The 21,046-nt window shown below is 42.4% G+C and overlaps 1 protein-coding gene across 1 annotated transcript; it reads right to left on the reverse strand.

Annotated features, from left to right (window-relative positions):
* Positions 1-205: 205 nt before the first annotated feature.
* On the reverse strand, positions 206-3,077 carry LOC144216527 (uncharacterized). The gene is given in 2 exon segments (XM_077745923.1): positions 206-2,166; positions 3,070-3,077. Coding segments are annotated over 2 exon segments (1,023 nt in total). The 3' UTR covers positions 206-1,151.
* Positions 3,078-21,046: the final 17,969 nt, after the last annotated feature.

Consider the following 21,046-nt stretch of genomic DNA (forward strand, 5'->3'; position numbering starts at 1 on the left):
TTGAACCCACAAACCGTTAGATCATGACCTGAGCCAAAGTCAGTCGCTCACCTGACCAAGCCACCCAGGTGCCCTGTAATTTTGTGGTTTTAAAGAATTTATAAGGTTCCCTCTCAGTAGTTCTCCTTTAACTTTTAGTAAGAGGTCATATTACATTAAAATGTTTCACACATTTTTTGCTTTTTTAGTTTTTCTTAATGTTTATTTATTTTAAGAGAGAGAGAGAGAGAGCAAGTGGGAGGAGCAGAGAGAGAGAGAGCAGAGACAAGCAGGCTCCATGCTATCAGTGCAGAGCCTGACACAGGACTCAACCCCACAAATCACGAGATCATGACCTGAGCCCATATCAGGAGTCAGATGCTGAAGAGACTCAACCACCAGGTGCCCTAGTTTTTAGTTTTATAATGAGCATATTAGTATTGAATACATGACATGTTAGAAGTAAAATATTTTCAATAATTGTATTTGTAGGATTTCTGTCTTTTATTAATATATTCATGTTGATTCATAGGGGCACAGGCACCCCAATGTTTACAGCAGCACTATCAACAATAGCCAAATTATGGAAAGAGCTCAAATATCCATCAGCTGATTAAAGGATAAAGAAGATGTGATATATATATATGTATATATATATGTATTACATACACACACACAATGGAATATTATTACTTGGCAATCAAAAAGAATGAAATCCTGCCATTTCCAACAACGTGGATGGAACCAGAGTGTATTATACTAAGTGAAAAAAGTCAGTCAGTGAAAGACAAAATTGTGATTTTACTCATATGTGGAATTTAAGAAACAAAACAGATGGACACAGGGGAAGGGAAGGAAAAATAAAAAGAGAGGGAGGCAAACTATTAGAGACTCTTAAATACAGAGAACAGAGTTGCTGGAGGGGAGGTGGGTGGGGAGGAGGGGCTACATGAGGGATGGGCATTAAAGAGGGCACTTGCTGGGATGAGCAATGGGTGTCTTATGTAAGTGATGAATCACTGGGTTCTACTCCTGAAACCAATACTACCCTGTATATTAACTAACTTGAATTTAAATTAATTAATTAAAAATAAATAAAAATAATCGTGTGTGTGTGTGTGTAATCATTCAAGTTGAGGAATGCCTGTATTTATACTGAAATATTTCCCACATTAAAAACATTTGCTGAATTTCTCTCCATTCAGAATTTCTTTGTGATTGGCACATAATAAAGGTTTCTTTCTCTTATGAATCCTTTGATGTTGAGCAAGATATGCATTTACAGTGAAGGCCTTTCCACATTCCTTACATTGGTAGGGTTTTTCCCCAGTATGCATCTTCTGGTGCTGAGTCAGATATGCACTCTGACCAAAGGTTTTCCCACACTCAATACACTTGTAGGGTTTCTCTTCAGTATGAATTCTCTGATGTTGATTAAGGTGTGTACTTCTGCTGAAAGATTTGTCACATTTTTTGCATTTATAAGGTTTCTCTCCAGTATGAATTCTCTGGTGTTGAGTAAGATGTGTGTTCCACCGGAAAGCTTTCCCACATTCACTACATTGAAAGGGTTTTTCTCCCGTATGGATCTTCTTATGCTGAATAAGGGATGACCTATGACTATAGGCTTTGCCACAGTGGGTACATTCATAGGGTTTCTCTCCAGTATGTGTTCTCAGATGTAAAGTAAGCTGAATGTTCTGGGTAAAGGCTTTCCCACATTCTTTACATTCAAAGGGTTTTCCTCCAGTGTGAATCCTCCTGTGTTGCATTAGGGATGAGCTATGACTATAGGTTTTACCACATTCTGTACATTCATAAGGTTTCTCTCCAGAATGAGTTCTTAGATGCAGAGTAAGCTGAATGCTCTGAATAAAGGCTTTGCCACACTGATTACATTCATAGGGTTTCTCCCCAGTATGAATCCTCTGATGTTGTGTGAGGCATGTACTTTGGCTGAAAGCCTTTCCACATTCACTACACTCGCAGCGTTTTTCTCCAGTATGAGTTCTCTGATGTAGAATAAGGGATGAGTCCCCGCTGAATGACTTCCCACATACATTACACTCATATGGTCGCTCTCCTGTGTGACATCTTTCATGTTGTATAAGGTGTGTCCCCCTGCTAAAAGATTTACCACAATTTCTTCATTTGAAGGGCTTTTCTCTACCACCAAATTTCTGGTATCTAATAAAGTATGGGTTAATTCCGGTATGACCCTGGCGTTGAGCGAGACCCAAACCACAGCTAATGTATTTCCCACATTGATCATGTTTGTATGGCTTTTCCCTTGTGTAGATTCTCTGATGATTACTTAGATCCAGGTTATGTGAAAAGCTACTGCCATAACTGTCATCTTTACACATTGTCTTCCCTGAAGGAATTGTGGTTTGACTAACAAAGTTCGATTGCTGCCTAAATTCAAATCCATTAGCTTCACAAATGTTCTCCTGCGTCAGGATTTTCTTATGAGTAAATGCCATCTGCCCTGGATGGCTCTCTAAACAGCCACGTGATCCTGGGACTTCCCTGGTGGAGTAACAGATTCCATTTCTTTTACTTCTATTGATTATCATGCCCTGGGAAAACTCTTCAGAAGTTACTTGCTTCAGATTTGACTCTGCAGTTCTAGATCTGGTCTTTTGGTCTGAAAGCAATAAAAAAAAATAAATAAATAAAAATAAAAAAGGAGGATACTTGACTATTTAGAGAGACAAAAAGTGTGAGCTAGTCAAAGCTACATATGTTACTATTATTTTATTCTTTGATTCACCAAACAGAGGTATGGTGCTTTGATTGATTTCAATGGTATGTGAACCAAGAGCCACTGTGCACAGGAGCAAGGAAGACGTGAACAGGGACACTCACTTGGTTACAGGGGTGCTGGTAAGTGACATGAATGAGGACTGCTGTTCTCGAATGACTGAAGGGTGAAAACTGGGACTGAGAATGGACAAAGGGGCAGTAATTAGGGGAATAACTGGAATAAGGACCAGCAGAAGAAAAGTAGATTAAGGGATAACCTGAAGTCACTGTATGCCTGGGTCATTATGAAATGTCACCACTAATCTCTCAGCCTCTTCTCCTTACTTGTCCATCTTGTAAGCTGTCACAGTTAACTTCCCTGAAACACCAAGTCACCAGGGCTGTAAGGATGGTCCTCTTGCACCCGTTCTCCTGCTGCTATCAGAGGCAAACCATGACCACTGTTGAATTGACCAAGGGGGTCGCAGAGAAAGCAAGTTATGGGCAAAAAGGACCCGTGCAGAGTCCAACAGAGGTGAAGGGGTGTGAGAACAGAGGAGCGGGGTGAAGTGGAGAGTGATTATGGAAAGTCTTGCGGAAAATGAATGCAGCAGGAAACAGAAAACCACGATGTGCATTCTGGCAGGTGGTGAACATTCCTAGTAGACTTACCTAACATAGTAGATTAAGAGGGAAGTGATGGTGACCAAACAGATGACAGGAAAGAGAGGGGAATGAAAGCAGCATCACTGCCCACTGATGGGCTTCTCCCAAGGGCAGAATGCCTGGTGGCACGGGGGAGGGGGCATACCCAAGAGCAGGGAAGAAGAAAGCCAGTGCAGTGGGGGAGGGGCCCAGGCGGACAGGAAACCCCCTGAAGGGGCAGGGCTCATGCAGGAGAGGATCCGGAGGGGCAGGAGGCAGCTTCTGCGTAGGGACTGTTCTCGAGGCAGGTCTGATTTCCCCTGGGGATTTCTCCTGTGTCCTGTGCTTCTAGAAACTTCCAGCCTCCTTCCCATCTCTTCACAAAGGGGAGGGGTCCCTAGGGATGCCTTTCCACAGCTTCCATGGCAAAAATCCGCCTTGCTCCAACTGGTTCATCACATCAGGCTTGAAATCCTGGCACCCTGCTTGGGGAAGATAAGACACACAGGTGTTGGGGCCAGTGACAAGTGTGCGCCCAGGGCCCTGCCTCTTTTTCCCTGTCCTTAAGACCTTTGCAGCATGAAAGATAGGTGATGCCAGGGTGTGGGCGGGGGCAGCCTCAGCATCCTGCTCCTCTACCATGCAGAGGATACGCAGCAGGAAAGCCCTGGGTCTGTGTCCTCTGAACATCAAAATATGGCTCCATGGGTCAGAGGCCTCAGGTTTGGATAGAGAAGAGACAGCAGACTCCTCATTCACCAACTCATATTGGCAGAGTGGGTGCATACAGGCCCTCAAGGATTGCTAGTGGACTGTGCCTCTGAGAGCCCAAAACCCCTTTCTAGTCTTTGTTGCGTCTTTTAAAATCATGCATATTGTCATCATAATCTATTACATCTGTGTTTATTTAATATAAAAAATCACTTATTTAAATTACTTGACATCTCTCCTCTTCCCATCAACTAAGGAGACAATATGAGCAGATGGCAACTGCGTCCCCTGGCCCTCCCAAGGTGCTGCCCGGTGCTCCCCCCCACAACCCCTGGCCAGTGTAGATGGTGGGTCCAGGGCCACTCTTAACCAGGGAAGCCAGGCTCCTATAGTTCTCCAGCATGACCTCTCGGTACAGTGCCCTCTGAGCGGTGCCCAGGTGCTCCCATTCCTTCTGGGTGAACTCTATAGCCACGTCCTGGAATGTCACTGGGTCCTGAGCATTACACATGGAAGTGTTAGGCAGTGAGAAGGCCAGCTCAGCATATCACAGAGTGCAGCACCTGCAGGCAGAGGAAGATAGACACAGAAACCACTGGCTTCTCTTGTGCTGAGCACCAGACATTTAGGGAGTCTGGTTCAAGAACGACAAGACACCAACACTGAGTCTACTACTATGATATTCTCCTGGAAGTTCTAGTCTGTGCAGTGAGAAATTCCAGCAGAGTAATGGCAGCTGGACAGTTGTGAGAATCGCTGGGATTTGAGGTCGAGGGCAAAAACAGCAAATTGTAGATGAATCCGTGGAATATGCATTTATTCAGTGTTTCAGACTGAACTGCGCCCCTTCCCCCTAAGTCATATGTTGAAGTCTCAACCCACAATGTGACTGTATTGTAGATGGGGCCTTTAAGGAGACAGTTTAGGTTAAAGGAGGTCATGAGGCTGGGGCCCTAAACCGATGGGTCCTTGTAAGAAGAGGAAGGGACACTGGGAGTATAGGGACACAAAGGAAGAGCCATGTGGGGGCACAGGAAGAAGGGGGCCATCTACAAGCCAGGAAGAGAGCTTTCACCCTAAACTAACCCTGACGGCACCTTGATCTTGGACCTCCAGCCTCCAGAACTGCGAGAAAATGAATTTCTGCTGCTTAAGCTGCACACTTGGTGGTATTTTGTTATGGCAGCCCTGGCAGATTAACAGAGTTGAAACATGAGCATCGAGCAGTCTACTTTTTAGGGACATATGTGGTAAGACAATAAAGAAGAGGAAGAAAAAGATTCCTACAAATTCCAGGGTAGAAATTATATTTGAAGGAGGATGGAGAAGGATGCTGTTTTTGAGATGAAGCAATAAACAAAGAGGAAGTAGGTCTATGAAATTATTTGGAACAGGACGAGAGGTACCAAAGAAAAGCTAGTCAGGGCACAGCAAACGAGAGGGAACTTTGTGCTGTGATGTGCAGAACGATGCCAGGGGACAGCTTGTCTGTGGCTCTGCACCTCAACTGTGTGTGTCTTCCTTCTTACTCTTCCACCTGCATGCAGCACCCTCCCCTGGCCCCTCCTGCTCAGACCCCTGGGTCCTCCCCATCTCTCTCCTCCTTGAATAACTGGAGTCCACAGTCCTCTGTCTCGCACCCACCTACATCCCTTTCTTCCCCTCCTTAGGGTCTCCCTGTGCTCATCCACTCCTGGGGCTTCAGGACCACTTCCTCCCCCCAACTCTCAGTGTGGGCTTTCAGGTCTCAATACTTGAGTTGTCCGAACAGAGTTAGAGAAGAAGAAGTGAAGGGCAATGCTGGGCTAAACAGTGTCATTGCTATCACTGGAGGACATGCCCTACCCCACAGAGCTGGAGACCCCATGGGTGGTAGGGACTCTCTTCTCCATGAGACAAAGGCTCTACAGGTGGTGGTGCCCACCTCACCATGAACAGAGCCTCCTTGCCAAAGCAGGTCCACTGATGCTGCCCATGGCCCAGGGCAGCAGAAGCCAGGGGGCCAGACCAGGTGTGAGGGCCGAGCCACATCATCGCAGGGCATCCTCACCAAAGCCATGAGAGGACAAAGCCTGAGAGATCTGACCAGGGTAGCAGCTAGCTCAGCGCCCCAATCACTGTAGTAGACACCCACATAATCCCAAAATGCAAGAGGGCGAAGGGACAAAGAGCTCGTTCGCTAGCTGAGAACATGTCCCCCCAGGACAGACAATGGCTGAGTAAATACCACGTTCTCCTTCATCTGGTTTAGTTCATCCAACAAGTACAAGCTGAAATGTAATCCCAGTAATGAGAAATGAACTCAGAAATAAATACTTAAGACTTTAAAATTTTGCGGATAATCAACTTAAGAATTTTTTAAAATTTATTTATTTATTTTGAGAGAGAGAGAAAGGGTGTGCACGTGGGAGGGGCAGAGGGTGAGAATCCCAAGTAGACTCTTTGATGTTAGCAGAGAGCCCAACGTGGGGCTTGATCTCACAGACCTTGAGATCATGACCTGGGTCAAATCAAGAGTTGAATGCTTAATCGACTGAGTCATCCAGGTACCCCTCAATTTGAGAATTTTTAAAAGATATTTTTAATTTGTAATAAAACTTTGCAACCTGATTTTTCAAAAGTAAAAAGCTACAAGTGCCTATTAATAAAGTTCTAAATTATTTTAGTTAATAGGAATGAGTTAAGAAAGGATGAGTATGCAACATTAAGTGTGATAAAAAAAACACCTGTTCTTCAAACGAAATCCTTACCCATGTAGGCAGGAGGCTTTGAAAGTTAATAAATCCATTTAAAGTTTTAAATGGAGACACACACACTTGGTTTGGCTGTCAATTGATTCTTTGCTTCTGGTTGAATATGTAAGATAAATATGATGAGAAATTGCAGGTGTGTTCAAGGAGAGGATTAATTTATCCAGATCTTATTGAGTAAGAGCTTCTCTATCATCTAGGTTTTATGTTCATGATAATTCCTTTCAGAAGTTCAGTATCTGAAATAGAAAGGCACTTTTAAAAGTAGAGGTTACTCCCTTAACCATATACTTGAAGAATAAAGCCTTCAGGAAAGATCACAGAAGGAGACTGACATTGTATATTTGTGTGTTGATTTTTCCTTAAGAAAAAAACGGAATGAAAGAACAGAAACTTTCAGTAATTGGGTAATATAATGAAAAATATTTTGTTGAACATGTATTTTCCCAAACACTTGACTATAGGCTCATCTGGAGAATATTAATAATGGCTACCAAGAATAAAACCTATTGAATGTGAAAAAAAAAAGATTCAAATGGAAATAACCCAAGATTGTTGTTGTTGTTGTTAATTTTTTGCTTTTTAATAAAAAAAGCCATACAAGTGAAACTTGCCCAATTAGGCATTAGTCCAAAACCATGATTATTAAAAGAATATTATACTCATGAAACCAGGTAGTCCAGTTGGCCTGGAAATGGGTGCTGATTCAGACACACACACGGCCTTTTTAGGAGGCAAGAAGAGATGGATCATTAAAAAATGATACTAGTTAACTGGCTAATCACTTGGAAAAAATAAGATACCCACCCTACACCGTTCTTAAGGACTAAATACATTAGTTTTTAAAGCTGTAACAGTCAAAATCATTATAAGGAATGACAGCCTTTTGAAACAGTCAAAATCATTATAAGGAATGACAGCTTTTTGAAACAGTCAAAATCATTATAAGGAATGACAGCCTTTTGAAAAGAATAACCTTGGGGAAGGCTGACACTAAGGCCAGGATCCATTCTAAAACCATAGGCACACTTGAAAATAAAGAAATATGAATTTTCTGTACAACCTAAAAATTTTTTAATTTTCCCAGGTAACTGGGAAAAGAAATTTGCAATATATATTATTTTCAAAGGATTGATAATCTTCTACATAAAAAGTTCTTAGAAATCAATAAGAATAAAACAAATAAGAGAAAATGGACATAAGATATGAGTAAATGATTCACAGAAGAAATTCAAATGGCTAAAAAATATATGAAAAGAGGGGCGCCTGGGTGGCTTAGTCGGTTAATCGTCGGACTTTCGCTTAGGTCATGATCTTGTGGTTCGTGGGTTCGAGCCCCGCGTCGGGCTCTGTACTGACTGTCAGCTCAGAGCCTGGAGCCTGTTTCAGTCTGTGACTCCCTCTCTCTCTGACCCTCCCCTGCTCACACTGTCTCTCTCTCTCTCTCTCTCCTAGAAATAAATTTAAAAAAACATTAAAAAAATATACGAAAAGAAGTTCAGCCACTCTAATGAAAACTCGAAATGGAACTTAAAGGAGTGACTTTTTTCGACATGTTAAATTGGCAAAGATTAAAAAGTTTGTTAGCTGAGACACAAGAAGATTGATTACTAAAATGGCATATATTCTTTGTAAATTTATGATACAATTAACCAAAATGAAAATTTTTACTTTGCAAAAAAAAAAAAAAGACACAAAAATTCACCTGGGAGAAAAATCAGGCAAAAAGAACTTTACAAAGCTAAAATTATTAAATTGTCTTTGCTTCAGTTCAAAAACTTTGCTTTGATTTAAAAGTAAACATATAATGGATAGAATAGATAACCCCTAAACCTGGTTCTTGTATATTTACTAATTTAGTATCATAAAGATGATATTACAAATATTTGGAGGGTAAATTATTCAATAAATAGTGCTAAAATCACTTGTTGTATGCAACAAATTGTATAGCCTAGATGAACTGAACAAATTTCTAGAGACACACAAACTACCCAAACTGATTCGAGAAAAAATAGAGAATCTGAGTAACAGGTAAGGAGATTGCATCAGTAATCAAAACCCTCCCAACAAAGCAAAGCCCAGGATCAGATGGTCTCACTGGTGAATTCTACCAAACACTTGAAGAATTAACACCAGTCCTTCTCAACCTCTTCCAAAATCTGAATAGAAGCCAACACTTCCTAACTCAATTTGTGAGGCTAGATTTACCCTGATACTGAACCAGACAAATAAACTATAAGAAAAGAAAACTAGGGGCGTCTGATGGCTCAGTCGGTTGAGCGTTCGACTTTGGCTCAGGTCATGATCTCGCAGTTTGTGGGTTTGAGCCTCACGTCGGGCTCTGTGCTGACAGCTAGCTAGGAGCCTGGAGCCTGTTTCGGATTCTGTGTCTCCCTCTCTCTCTGACCCTCCCCTGCTCACGCTGTCTCTCTCTCTCTTTCTCTCTCAGAAATAAAACATTAAAAAATGTTTTTCAGAAGAAAAAATAAAGGCAAATCTTTGTGACTTTGGATTTGACAATGGTTTCTTGAATGTAACATCAGAAGCATAGGAAATAAAATAAAAAAATGAATAAGCTGGACTTCGCCAAAATTTAAAAGTCTTGTGCATTAAAGGATGCTATCAGGAGAGCAAAAAGACAATCCACAGAATGGGAGAAAATATTTGCAATCATATATCTAATAAGTACTTAATATCCACAATATATTTTTTAAGGTTACTTTGAGAGAGCAAGTGCACGTGTGTATGTGCATGAGTGGGAGTGGGGGGCAGAGAGAAAGGGAGAGAGAATCCCAAGCAGGCTCCACAGTGCCAGAGCAGAGCCTGACGCAGAGCTCGAATTCACAAACCATGAGATCATGACCTGAACCAAAATCAAGAGTTGGATGCTTACCTGACTGAGCCACCCAGGCATCCCAATATCCACAATATATAAAGACATGTACAACTCAACAACCACCAAAAAGAACCCAATGTAAAAATAGACAAAAGACTGAATAGACACTTCTCCAAAGAATATATATATAAGGAATGTTTGTATATATATTATAAATGGTTATAATAAAAGCAATGGAAAATAACAAGTATTGGTGAGACATGGAGAAACTGGCACATTTGTGCATTACTGATGGGAATGTAAAATGGTGCAGCTGCTGTGGAAAATAGTTTGGTGGTTCCTTAAAAAGATAATACAGTACTACCATGTAACCCAGCAATTCCATTCTTAGGTATATGCCTCAAAGAATGGAAAACAGGGATTCAAACAGATACTTATACATGTTCATAACACCATTATTCATAATAACAAACAAGTGGAAACCACCCAAGTGTCCATTAACAGATGAATGGATAAACAAATGGGGTATATGCGTACAATGAAATACTATTCCACCATAAAAAAGAGTTTAGTTCTGATATGATATAATGTATATTATATGTTAATAGTGAGGAGTTATTTCTTAGTTTATATAGAGTTTCTGCTTGGCTTGATGATAACCGGGTGGTTATAACCAGTGATGACTGTACAATACTGTGTAATTAATTCACACTGGATTGTACATGAAAAATGGTTAAAATGACAAATTTTATGTTATACATATTTTATAGTAGAAAAAAGTAGTGATTGGGGCACCTGGGTGGTTCAATCAGTTGAACGTCTGACTTCGGCTCAGGTCACGATCTCACAGCTTGTGAGTTCGAGCCCCGCATCAGGGTCTGTGCTGACAGCTTCGAGCCTGGAGCCTGCTTCACACTCTGTGTCTCCTTCTCTCTCTGCCCCTCCCCTGTTCGTACTCTGTGCGTCTCTCTCTCGACAATAAATAAACAATAAAAATTAAAAAAAAAAAAAACAGAAAAGCAGTGATAACCTGCGTGTGTAGCATTCTATCACTTGGGTGAAAAAGAAATGGGCAAAGGCTATAAATTCACATGGTTACATATGTATAAATTATCTTTACAAGAATACATGAAGTTGTCTGGATAGGAAAATTGTGTGGCTGGGGGTAGAAGTAGGAGACTTGCATTTCTCTGTTCATCCTTTTGTATGTCTGAATTCTCAACTATATGTATGTATTACTTATTCAAAAATTTAATTATTTAAAAATTCATAGGATTAGGTTTTGTTTTTACTAGCTACTTTAATTAATTATAAAATTTTGTTTAAATCCAAGTTAGTAAACATATAATAATGATTTCAGAAATAGAATTTAGTGATTCATCACTCACATATAACACCCAGTGCTCATCCCAATAAGTGCCCTCCTTAATGCTCATCACCCATTTATCCCATGCCCCCACCCACTAACCTTCTGGCAACCCTCAGTTTGTTCTCTGTATTTTTTTTTTAATATTTTTTATTTATTTCTAGGAGAGAGAGAGAGACAGCGTGAGCTGTCAGAGAGAGAGGGAGTCACAGACTGAAATAGGCTCCAGGCTCTGAGCCGGCAGTCAGCACAGAGCCTGACGCGGGGCTCGAACCCACGAACCGCGAGATCATGACCTAAGCGAAAGTCGGACGCTTAACCGACTAAGCCACCCAGGCGCCCCTGTTCTCTGTATTTAAGACTCTCTTATGGTTTGCCTCTCTCTTTTTATCTTATTTTTCCTTCCCTTCCCCTATGTTCATTTGTTTTGTTTCTTAAATTCCACATGAGTGAAATCATATGATATTTATCTTTCTCTCCTGACTTATTTCACTTAGTATAATATACTAGTTCCATCCATATTGTTGCAAATGGCAAGATTTCATTCTTTTTGATTGCTGAGTAATATTCTTTTGTATATATGTACCACATCTTCTTTATCCATTCGTCAGTCGATGGACATTTGGACTCTTTCCATACTTTGGTTATTGTTGACAGTGCTGCTATAAACATTGGTGTGCATGTACCCCTTTGAAACAGCACTCCTATATCCTTTGGATACATACCTAGTAGTGCAATTGCTGGGTCGTAGGATAGTTCTTTTTTTAATTTTAATGTTTTATTTATTTCTGAGACAGAGAGAGAGAGAGAGAGAGAGAGAGAGAGAGACAGCGTGAGCAGGGGAGGGTCAGAGAGAGAGAGGGAGATACAGAATCTGAAACAGGCTCCAGGCTCTGAGCTGGCTCTCAGCACAGAGCCGGATGCGGGGCTCAAACCCACAAACCATGAGACCATGACCTGAGGCGAAGTTGGACGCATAACCGACTGAGCCACCCAGGTGCCTCGGGTAGTTCTATTTTTAATTTTTTGAGGAAACTCTATACTGTTTTCCAGAGTGGCTGCACCAGTTTGCATTCCCATCAGCAGTGCAAAAGTATTCCCCTTTCCCTACATCCTCGCTAAAGTAGCTTTTAAATAAACATTATGACCCCAATAAATATACAAGCAAAGGTCAGAGAAGTCAGTTCATGAAAGAATAAACACCCTCCATGACCCCCACTTGCACAGAAAGCAAAGTCCTCACCTGTGCCTTGGCCATGTCCTCTTCACCAGAAAGAGCTGCAGAGAGAGAGAGAGAGAGAGAGAGAGACAGAAAGAGAGAGAGAGAAAGAGAGGACACCTGAGTGCCTGCTCCTCTGGGGCTCAGAACTGTCCAGAGAGGACTGCTCACCTCTCCCCCAGCACCCCAACAGGGGCACAAAGGACACGACCACTTGTGCACCTGTGACTTTGTACTGTGAAGAAACAGTAACTTTCTTAGGTTTCTTGCCTTTTCTGACCTCTATGAGGCATTTACAGTGTAGACTACGTCTCTCCTTGGACCCACTCCTCCCATAAAGAAAATTCAAGGTCCAAATGGTTTTCAATGGCGAATGAATGTTATCAAACACTTAAGGGCAAAATACATACACTCTGTCAGAAAATCAAAAAGAAGGGAATGCTTCCTAACTCATTTTATGAGGCCAACACAACCTTGATACCCAAACTTGACAAGTCATTACAAGACAATTAGAGACCATTATCAGGAACATAGATATTGCTAGAAATTTTCACCACATATTAGCAAATCAAATGTTATGTGTGTATATATATATATATGTATAACGGTGTATGTGTGGGTGTATGTATGTGTACATCTCTCAGTGGAGTTTACCCCAGAAATAAGTTGTTGGTTTAGCATTAGAAAATTTATGTAATTAATCACATTAAGATAGTATTAAGAGAATGAAGGAGAAAAATTATACTATCAGATACAGAAAATCATTAGAGAAAATTCAACACTAGTTAATGATGAAAATACTCAGCAAACCAGTGATGAACTTACTCAGTTGATAAAGAGCATCTACAAAAAAGCACCTACAACTCACATCGTAATAAATAATAGCATAATCAATGTTTTTACCCTGATATTGGGAATTAGGGAAGGACGTCTCTTCTTACCATTTCTATTTTACGTTGTACTTGAGGTGAAATAAAACAGGAAAATATAAATAAAAAGCATAAATACTAGAAGGGAAGAAGTAAAACTGTATATGCAGACAATGTGATTTTCTCCAAAGAAAAGCCTAAGGAATCCACAATACAACTTTAAAACTGAATAAATAAACAAAGCAAGGTCATAGGATGTGACGGTCTTCTTATTTCTTACTAACCTTAATACTCCAATCCCAAGTTATACTTAAAATTCTTTATACTATACTTTCCCTGTTCATATTACTGTTTTTTTTCAACACATCTAAAATATTTATTGTTCTTTTCCAGAAGAAAGCAAAACAAACGTTTACGAAAACAAAAACCTCTTTGAAACTTCTGTTGCTGGAAGTGTGCCTGCATCTTACCTCAGTCACACGCAAACTGATTGGAAGCAGAAAATGGTGTCCCAGAGTAGTAATTTTTTTTTTTATCTCCTTCTTCCTGTTCAGCCCATATTTTGCCTCTGCCTTTACAAAACCCTCCTATCGGGTGTCAGCCCGTTCCTGGCTCCACCACCTGGCTCCAGAAGTATGCTGCTGAGTCTCCAAGCTCTGATCCAAGAGTCTTCATCTCAACTCCTTGTTCTTCTAGATGATTTTGTTGCCACTTATGCCAGTTCTTTTGGCAGTTGCACGGGCTTAAGGTAGGCGACGTTGCTGTGACGAATGTCATTCAAGAGCTGATCTCTGGGAGTGATTTCCACCAGCGGGGGTGGCCTATTTCTCGGCACTGGTTTCAGCGTTCTGATGACGTCTTATAAAAGTTGATAAATTGGACTTGGCCAAAATTTAAAAATGTCTGCTCTATAAAAGACATCCTTAAGAAAATAAAAAGGCAAGCATGTAGGAAAGGGTTAACTCTACGGGCCTGGTTTGCTCACACTCTGCATATTCCCATGAAAGGCATGTTTTCAGAACTGGCCCTTGGACAGCTCCTGGGCACTGAGCTCCTAAAATGGTCTGTTGGATAAGAAGAGTTTTTGCAAGCCTGAGGCCTAGAGCCACCCTGTGCCGGATTGTCTAGGTAGCTTACACTAACAGTGTGATTCATGGTGGATAGCTACTTCCCATCTGGGGGGCTGGAGCTTTAGTGACAGGTCAGTCATGCAGTATGCCTACATGGCTGGCCTCTAATAAAAACACTGGACACCTAGACTTGGCTAAGCTTCCGTGGTTGGTGACACTTCACGCATGCTGTTGTACTTCACTGCTGGGGGAACTAGGTACATCCCTTGCCACTCCACTGGCAGCAGAAACATGGAAGGTTGTGTGTGGTTTCTTTCAGACTTTGCCCCCTACACCTTTTCCTTGTTCTGATTTTACTCTGTATTCTTTTGGTGTAATAGGCACTACGCAGGAGACAATAACTTCTGAGTCCTATTAAAGCCCTTCTAGTGAAACATCAAGCCTGAGGGTGGCCCTGGGGACCCTGGAGGCAGCAAGCCACAGATTGCAAGGAAATATTCACTAATTATGTGGTATTGCAGACATAATACATATAAACATACAAATATAACACATACAGAACACATACCTATATGTATATAACACATACATGGTAAAGATCTTATGTCTAGAATAAAGAGAGAGTCTTATAGATCAAAACAAGAGATCAACCAACCTAATAAAAAATGGGCAAGGGGCTTAGACCTTCATAAAATGAGACATAAAAATGATAATATGAGCATATGAAAATACACTCACCATCATCAGGCATCAGGAAAATCCAAATGAAAAACACAGTGAGGCAGCACCGTATGCTACTAGGAGAGTCAAGATGTAAAGGACTGACAATACCAAGTGTTGACAAAGATCTGGAGCAAACGTAACTCTTGCACATTGTTAATGGGAATGTAAGATGGATCAGCCACTTTGGAAGCTTCAGAGTTTTTTTACACAGATAAACATATAACTATCCCATGAGCCAGTGGCTATTCCATTATTAAGTGTTTACCCAAGAGAAATAAAAGTATGTGTCCACAGAAAGGCTTGTACACAAATGACTATAGCAGCTTGACTCATAAAAGCTAAAAACTAGTGCTCATTGATAGGTAAGTGAATTGTGGTATGTTCATACAAGGAATAACACACAGCAATAAAAATGAATGAACTGCTAATACACACATGATATGGATGAATCTGAGAGACAGTTAGTTGAATGAAAATTTAAAAAAGAGCCAGATGAAAAATGGTACATAAACTATGGTTAAATGAAGTCCTTCCTTTCTTCCCTTCTTCCTTTCCTTCCTTCCTTTCTTTCTTCCCTTCCTTTTCTCTCTCTTTCTCACTTTATTCCCTTCCTTCCTTCCTTCCTTTTAATTGAAGTATAGTTGACACATGATCCATGAAGTTCTAAAGCAACATCTATGATGACAGAAGTCAGCCTGGGGGTTGCCTGAGGTGAGAAACAGTAGGAATCGACTACAGAGGCATAATGGAACTCCCTGGGGTGTTAAAATGTTCCTTGTCTGAACTGGGGTGATAGGTGCACACATTTATATGCCAAATCCCATCACACCCCATTTTATTGCATCTAAATTTTATGGCAATAGGTAGATTAAGAGGAAACTAGCTCCTCTCGGTCTCCTGCACCTGTTCTTCTCATCCTGTCCCCCCGCAGCCCTCACACTGTCCCCTGAAAGAACATCATCAGAGCCTATAGCCTCACTTTCCCTGGTATGAGGGCAACCACCAAATCCTCTCTCCACCTAGTTGCCTCCCTGGTGCCCTGAATCTGCAGAGGCCTGCGTTTCTCTCTCTGCATGTTGCCAGCTTATGACTCATTACATTTCACCCACATCATCCACTCACTGGGTGTCCCCATCTCAGGACATGGCACCTCGATCTGTCAAGCTGCTCAGGCTGGAAATGGGAGGTTCCAAGCCTGGGCTTTCGGCCTCACGTCCGTACTCTGGTATCAAGCCCTGCAGTCTCATCAACCCAAATCCCTCTTCCCTGTTACCTCCCCCACTGCCAGAGTTCAAATTTGAGTCTCCTTTTAACTGAACTACTCCAGTGACCTCCTTCCTGGCCCTCCTGCCACTAACACTGACCTGCAGCTCTGGCGGACAGTCTAACAGCAATCTCATGAGACCTAAGCCAGAGCTGCTCGTGAATCCTGACCCACAAAAGCAGTGCAGGATGACAGATGTTTGTTGTTGCTTTAAGTTCCTAAATCTTGGGGCAATTTATTATGCAGGGATATATAATTAACACAAACAGTGAAGAGAGAAGGGGATGAATGAAGTAAGGAGATAAGGATTGTGGGCAAGGGGCTAGAGTTTTAGAGATGAGGTGCAGAAAAGTGTTCCTTTTTTTTTTTTTTTTTTTTACTTATTTATTTGAGAGAGAGAGAGAGAGAGAGAGCATAAGCAGGGAGGGGCAGATAGAGAGAGCGAGAGAGACAGAGAGAGAGAGCGAGAGAAAGAGAACTCCACAATGTCACCATGGAGCCCGACAGGGCTCAAAATCACAACCCATAAGATCATGACTTGAGCTGAAATCAAGAGTCCAATGCTTAACTGACGGCGCCCCCAGAAAAGGTTTCCTGATGAGAGGGTACCAAAGCATGAGGAGACAAGCCACGTGGGTATCTGGGAGAAAAGTGTTCCAGCAGAAAGACTATTGTGTAGAAGTGTGCCTATCAAGTTCCAAATACAGCAGAGAGGCCAGGGTGGCTGGAGCAGAGTGAGGGAGCAAGGGACAGAAGATGAGGTTGGAACTCAGAACTGGAGACCAGATGGCACAAGACCTCACAGGCCATGGTGAGGCTCATTCGGGAACAGGATCATCCGGCTACTAGAGGAAAACCAGCAGAAGTAGGGAGACCAGGTAGGGGCTAATCCAACGATCCAGGGAGGGATGGTCCTGAGCAAGGGGGAAGCTGAGAGAGGGCACAGTCTGGATACCTTGTGAAGAAAGAGCCAGCAGCATTTGTAAATGAATCAAATGCAGGGTGTGAGGGAAAAGAAAGGAGAGTGAAGAAGTACTCCAAGATTTCTGGACTGAGCAACTGGAAGAAACAAATGATCATTTGTTAAGATGGAAAAGAGCGGGGGAAGGGGAGGTCTGTGCAGAGAGCAGACCTTTTAGACATGTTAAGTTCCAGGGGTATTAGACATCAAAGGGGAAGCACCAAGTGCGCAGGAGGGTAGTGAGGCCAGAGTTCAGAGCAGAAATCAGCGGGAGATATAAATCTGGGAATCAGCAGCACATGGGTGGCAGTGGAAGTCATAAGACTGGATGACTCCTCCTCAAAGTCAGTGCAGCTACAGAAGAGGGGAGGTTTCTGAAGCTCCAACCTGGAGGCCCTCCGGTCTTGGGGAGAGAGGTCTCTCATCTCAGGAGGAGTGAGGGACCAGCCCGGAGACTGAGAAGTTCCTGGAGAGGCAAGTGGGAAACCAGGAGGGGTGCTGTCCCACAGCCAAGAGAAGATAGTGATGACAGATCAAACAACATAGAATTCACTGGTGGACTTGACAAAGCTAATTGTGTTACCATTGCAGGGGCATAAGCCTGTAGAGTGGGTTCAAGACAGACCTGGAGGGGAGTAATTAGGTACAGCAAAACTAAACAACTCTTTGGAGGCGTTCTGGTTTAAAGGCAAAAAAGAGAAATGAGTGGTTGGTGGAAAGTGGGACAAGAGGGTTTTATTAACAGGAAGAGGGGCGCCTGGGTGGCTCAGTCGGTTAAGCGTCTGACTTAGGCTCAGCTCATGATCTCACGGTTCATGAGTTTGAGCCCCACATTGGGCTCTCTGCTGTCCGCACAGAGCCTGCTTCAGATCCTATGTACCACCTCCCCGGCCCTCCCCTGTTCATGTGTGTGTGCTCTCTCTCTCTCTCAAAAATAAATGAACATTCTTAAAATTTTTTTAATGTTTATTTTTGAGAGAGAGAGAGAGAGATACAGAGTGTGAGTGGGGCAGGGCAGAGAGAGGGGGAGACACAGAATCCGAAGCAGGATCCAGGCTCTGAGATGTCAGCACAAAGCCCAACAAGGGGCTCACACTCACAAAAATGAGATCACGATCTGAGCCGAAGTCGGACGCTTAACAACAGAGCCACCCAGGCACCCCAATAAATAAACATTCCTTAAAAATAGGGAGAAATAATACTCTCAAATTAGTAACTATCAACCTGACATCTGAGATCATTTTAAATTCTTGCTTAGTATTGTTTCTATGTAAACATTTCACTGGGCTTACCAGTTTGAAAGTATTATATAATTACTGAAATTATTAGCATAATATGGCTGGGAAAGCCCACAAGACTGTTTGCCAAAAAGTTAAGAGGAATTCTCTCTGGGACTCGGGGATTAATATAAAAAAATTTTTTTAAATGTTTATTCATTAAAAAAATTTTTTTAATGTTTTATTTATTTCTGAGAGAGAGAGACAGACTGTAAGCAAGAGAGGAGCAGAGAGAGAGGGAGACACAGAATCTGAAGCAGGCTCCAGGCTCTTAGCTGGCTGTCAGCACAGAGCCTGACGCGGGGCTCGAACCCACGAACTATGAGATCGTGACCTGAGCCAAGGTCAGACACTTAACTGACTGAGCCACCCAGGTGCCCTTTGGGGGACTAATATTGATTGCGCTTGTCTGGGTTCTCTAACACTTCTCTACCACCTGGGCATTACTTGTACTAGATGACTCTTTACAATAAAGCAGAGATATTTGCAGCACAGCTCATGAGACCCCCTCATTTATGTAGTTACACAGATGCTGTCGCTGTCTTTGGATAATCACAAGCTCTTCCCTCTGCCTGTGGCCTTAGTGTGTGTCAGGCCCAGACCCAAACACTTTTCCCATTGGTTACTCAGCACCATGGCCCTGAGGGCAGGCCCCCAACACAGCGCACCACACAAGTGTCCAGGGAATGGACAGAGGGACAGACAGTGTCCTGTTAACCCAAGTTTTGGACCATTGCTCCAACTACCTGGACACACTTCTGAATCTGAGCTCCTTCCCAGGCCCCCCAAGGCAGGGTTTTTAGGAGCAGGCTTCTCAGGGACGCCCTTCCTGGACCAGGAGAGCTTGTCAGACCCATCAGGGCATGAAAAGGCCATGCGGGTCAGTGTTCCTCAGACTCCCAGGGTCTTCCCAACTTCTGTTCGCACTAACACCTTAATCATTATTTTATTAACATTCCTTAAATTTTTCAAAATTGTGGTAAAGATGACCTGTAACAAAACACTCACCATCTTAACCATTTCTAAGTGTACAGTTCAGACATGTTAAGTATATTCACATTGTTGAGGAACCAATCTCCAGAACTTTTTCATCTGGCAAAACTGAAACTCTGGACCCATTAAACAACAGCTTCCCATACCTCCTCCCCATCAGCCCCTGACAACCACCGTTGCACTTTCTATGAACTTGGCTTCTCTAGGGACCTTATATAAGTGGAATCATACAGCTTTTGTTATTTTGAGATGGGGTTCATTTCCATTAGCATAGTGCATTCCAGGTTCATCCATGTCATCGCATGCATCAGAACTTCCTTTTTTGAGGCTTACCATATTGCCTTGCATGGATAAACCAGTTTGTTTATTCATTCATTTGTGGATGGACACTTGGGTTGCTTCCCTCTCTTGGCTATTGTGACTAATGCTGCTATAAACATAGTCTGTATCTCTTTCAGATCCTGCTTTTCAATTTTTTTTTTTTAGATATAAACCCAGAGATCATATGGTAGTTCCATTTCCAATTTTTAAAAGAAAAGTTAAAGAATTTTCAAACTGCTTTTCACAGTGGCTGCACCATTTTACATTCTCGCCAACAGGTCAAAGGTTCCGATTTCTCCACATCCACACTAGCATGTTATTTTTTATTCTCAAAAATTTTCTTGATAATAGCCACCCTAATGGGTTTGTGGTTATCTTTAAAAGATTCTGATTGTGAAATACACATAATAGGGTCGTGCAAGAACCTAATATTGGAATGGATAGTTGTAAAGAGAACATCCACAGTTTTTTTTTTTTTTTTTTTTTTTTTTAAGAGAGACAGAGCCTGAGTGAAGGAGGGGCAGAGAGAGAGGCACAGAATCTGAAGCAGGCTCCAGGCTCAAGCTGTCAGCACAGAGCCCGATGTGGTGCTTGAAGTCACCAACTGAGAGATCATAACTCGAACTGAAGTCAGAGGCTTAACTGACTGAGCCACCCAAGCGCGCCCGTAATTCTTGACACACGTCATGAAATAAATACTAATTGTGTCCCAGAAACACCTCCCTGCACTTGTCTTGGTAACCTTTTCTATCATCATCTCTTTCTCCCACCTCCCGACGCTCCCCAGCTAAACACTCTTCTGGCCTTTACCGTAGAATTTTCCTTGCTTAACTTTACAGTTTTATCACATCTTTGCACCCTTAAACAATAGTTTCTATTTTGCTAGTGTGTGAACTTGGTATAAACTAATAATTTTGTGTTACTCTTTTCCTTAACTTTAGGTAGGTAAGATTTAACAACGTTCATACAGCTCTCGTTTCTGGGTTTTCCGTATAGACTTTCACTGCAGGAAAATTCACCTTCGGTGTCTTCCATTACAAATCCACAGACACAGTGCGACGCTGTACCTGTGTCCTGGGGCTTCCATGCAGGGGTCTCCATGGCGCCCCTCGGCAGCGTTACCCGGACGCATGGGCAGCTCTGCAACTTCCCGGGCCCCAGGCCAGGCCCAGAGGCGCGGGTCCAGCTCCTGGGGCTCAGGGACAGCAAGCAGTGAAGCCTCGTGGGGTCACACACGCACTCCGGGCTGCACGGTCACGCACGAGGAGCCCCCTGCTCACCTCCCTGGTCGGGGTCAGGCAGGCTCAGCAAGCTCCC

This window comes from Crocuta crocuta, unplaced genomic scaffold (genome assembly GCF_008692635.1).
Source record: "Crocuta crocuta isolate KB4526 unplaced genomic scaffold, BGI_CrCroc_1.0 scaffold344, whole genome shotgun sequence".
Classification (NCBI taxonomy): Eukaryota; Metazoa; Chordata; class Mammalia; order Carnivora; family Hyaenidae; genus Crocuta; species Crocuta crocuta.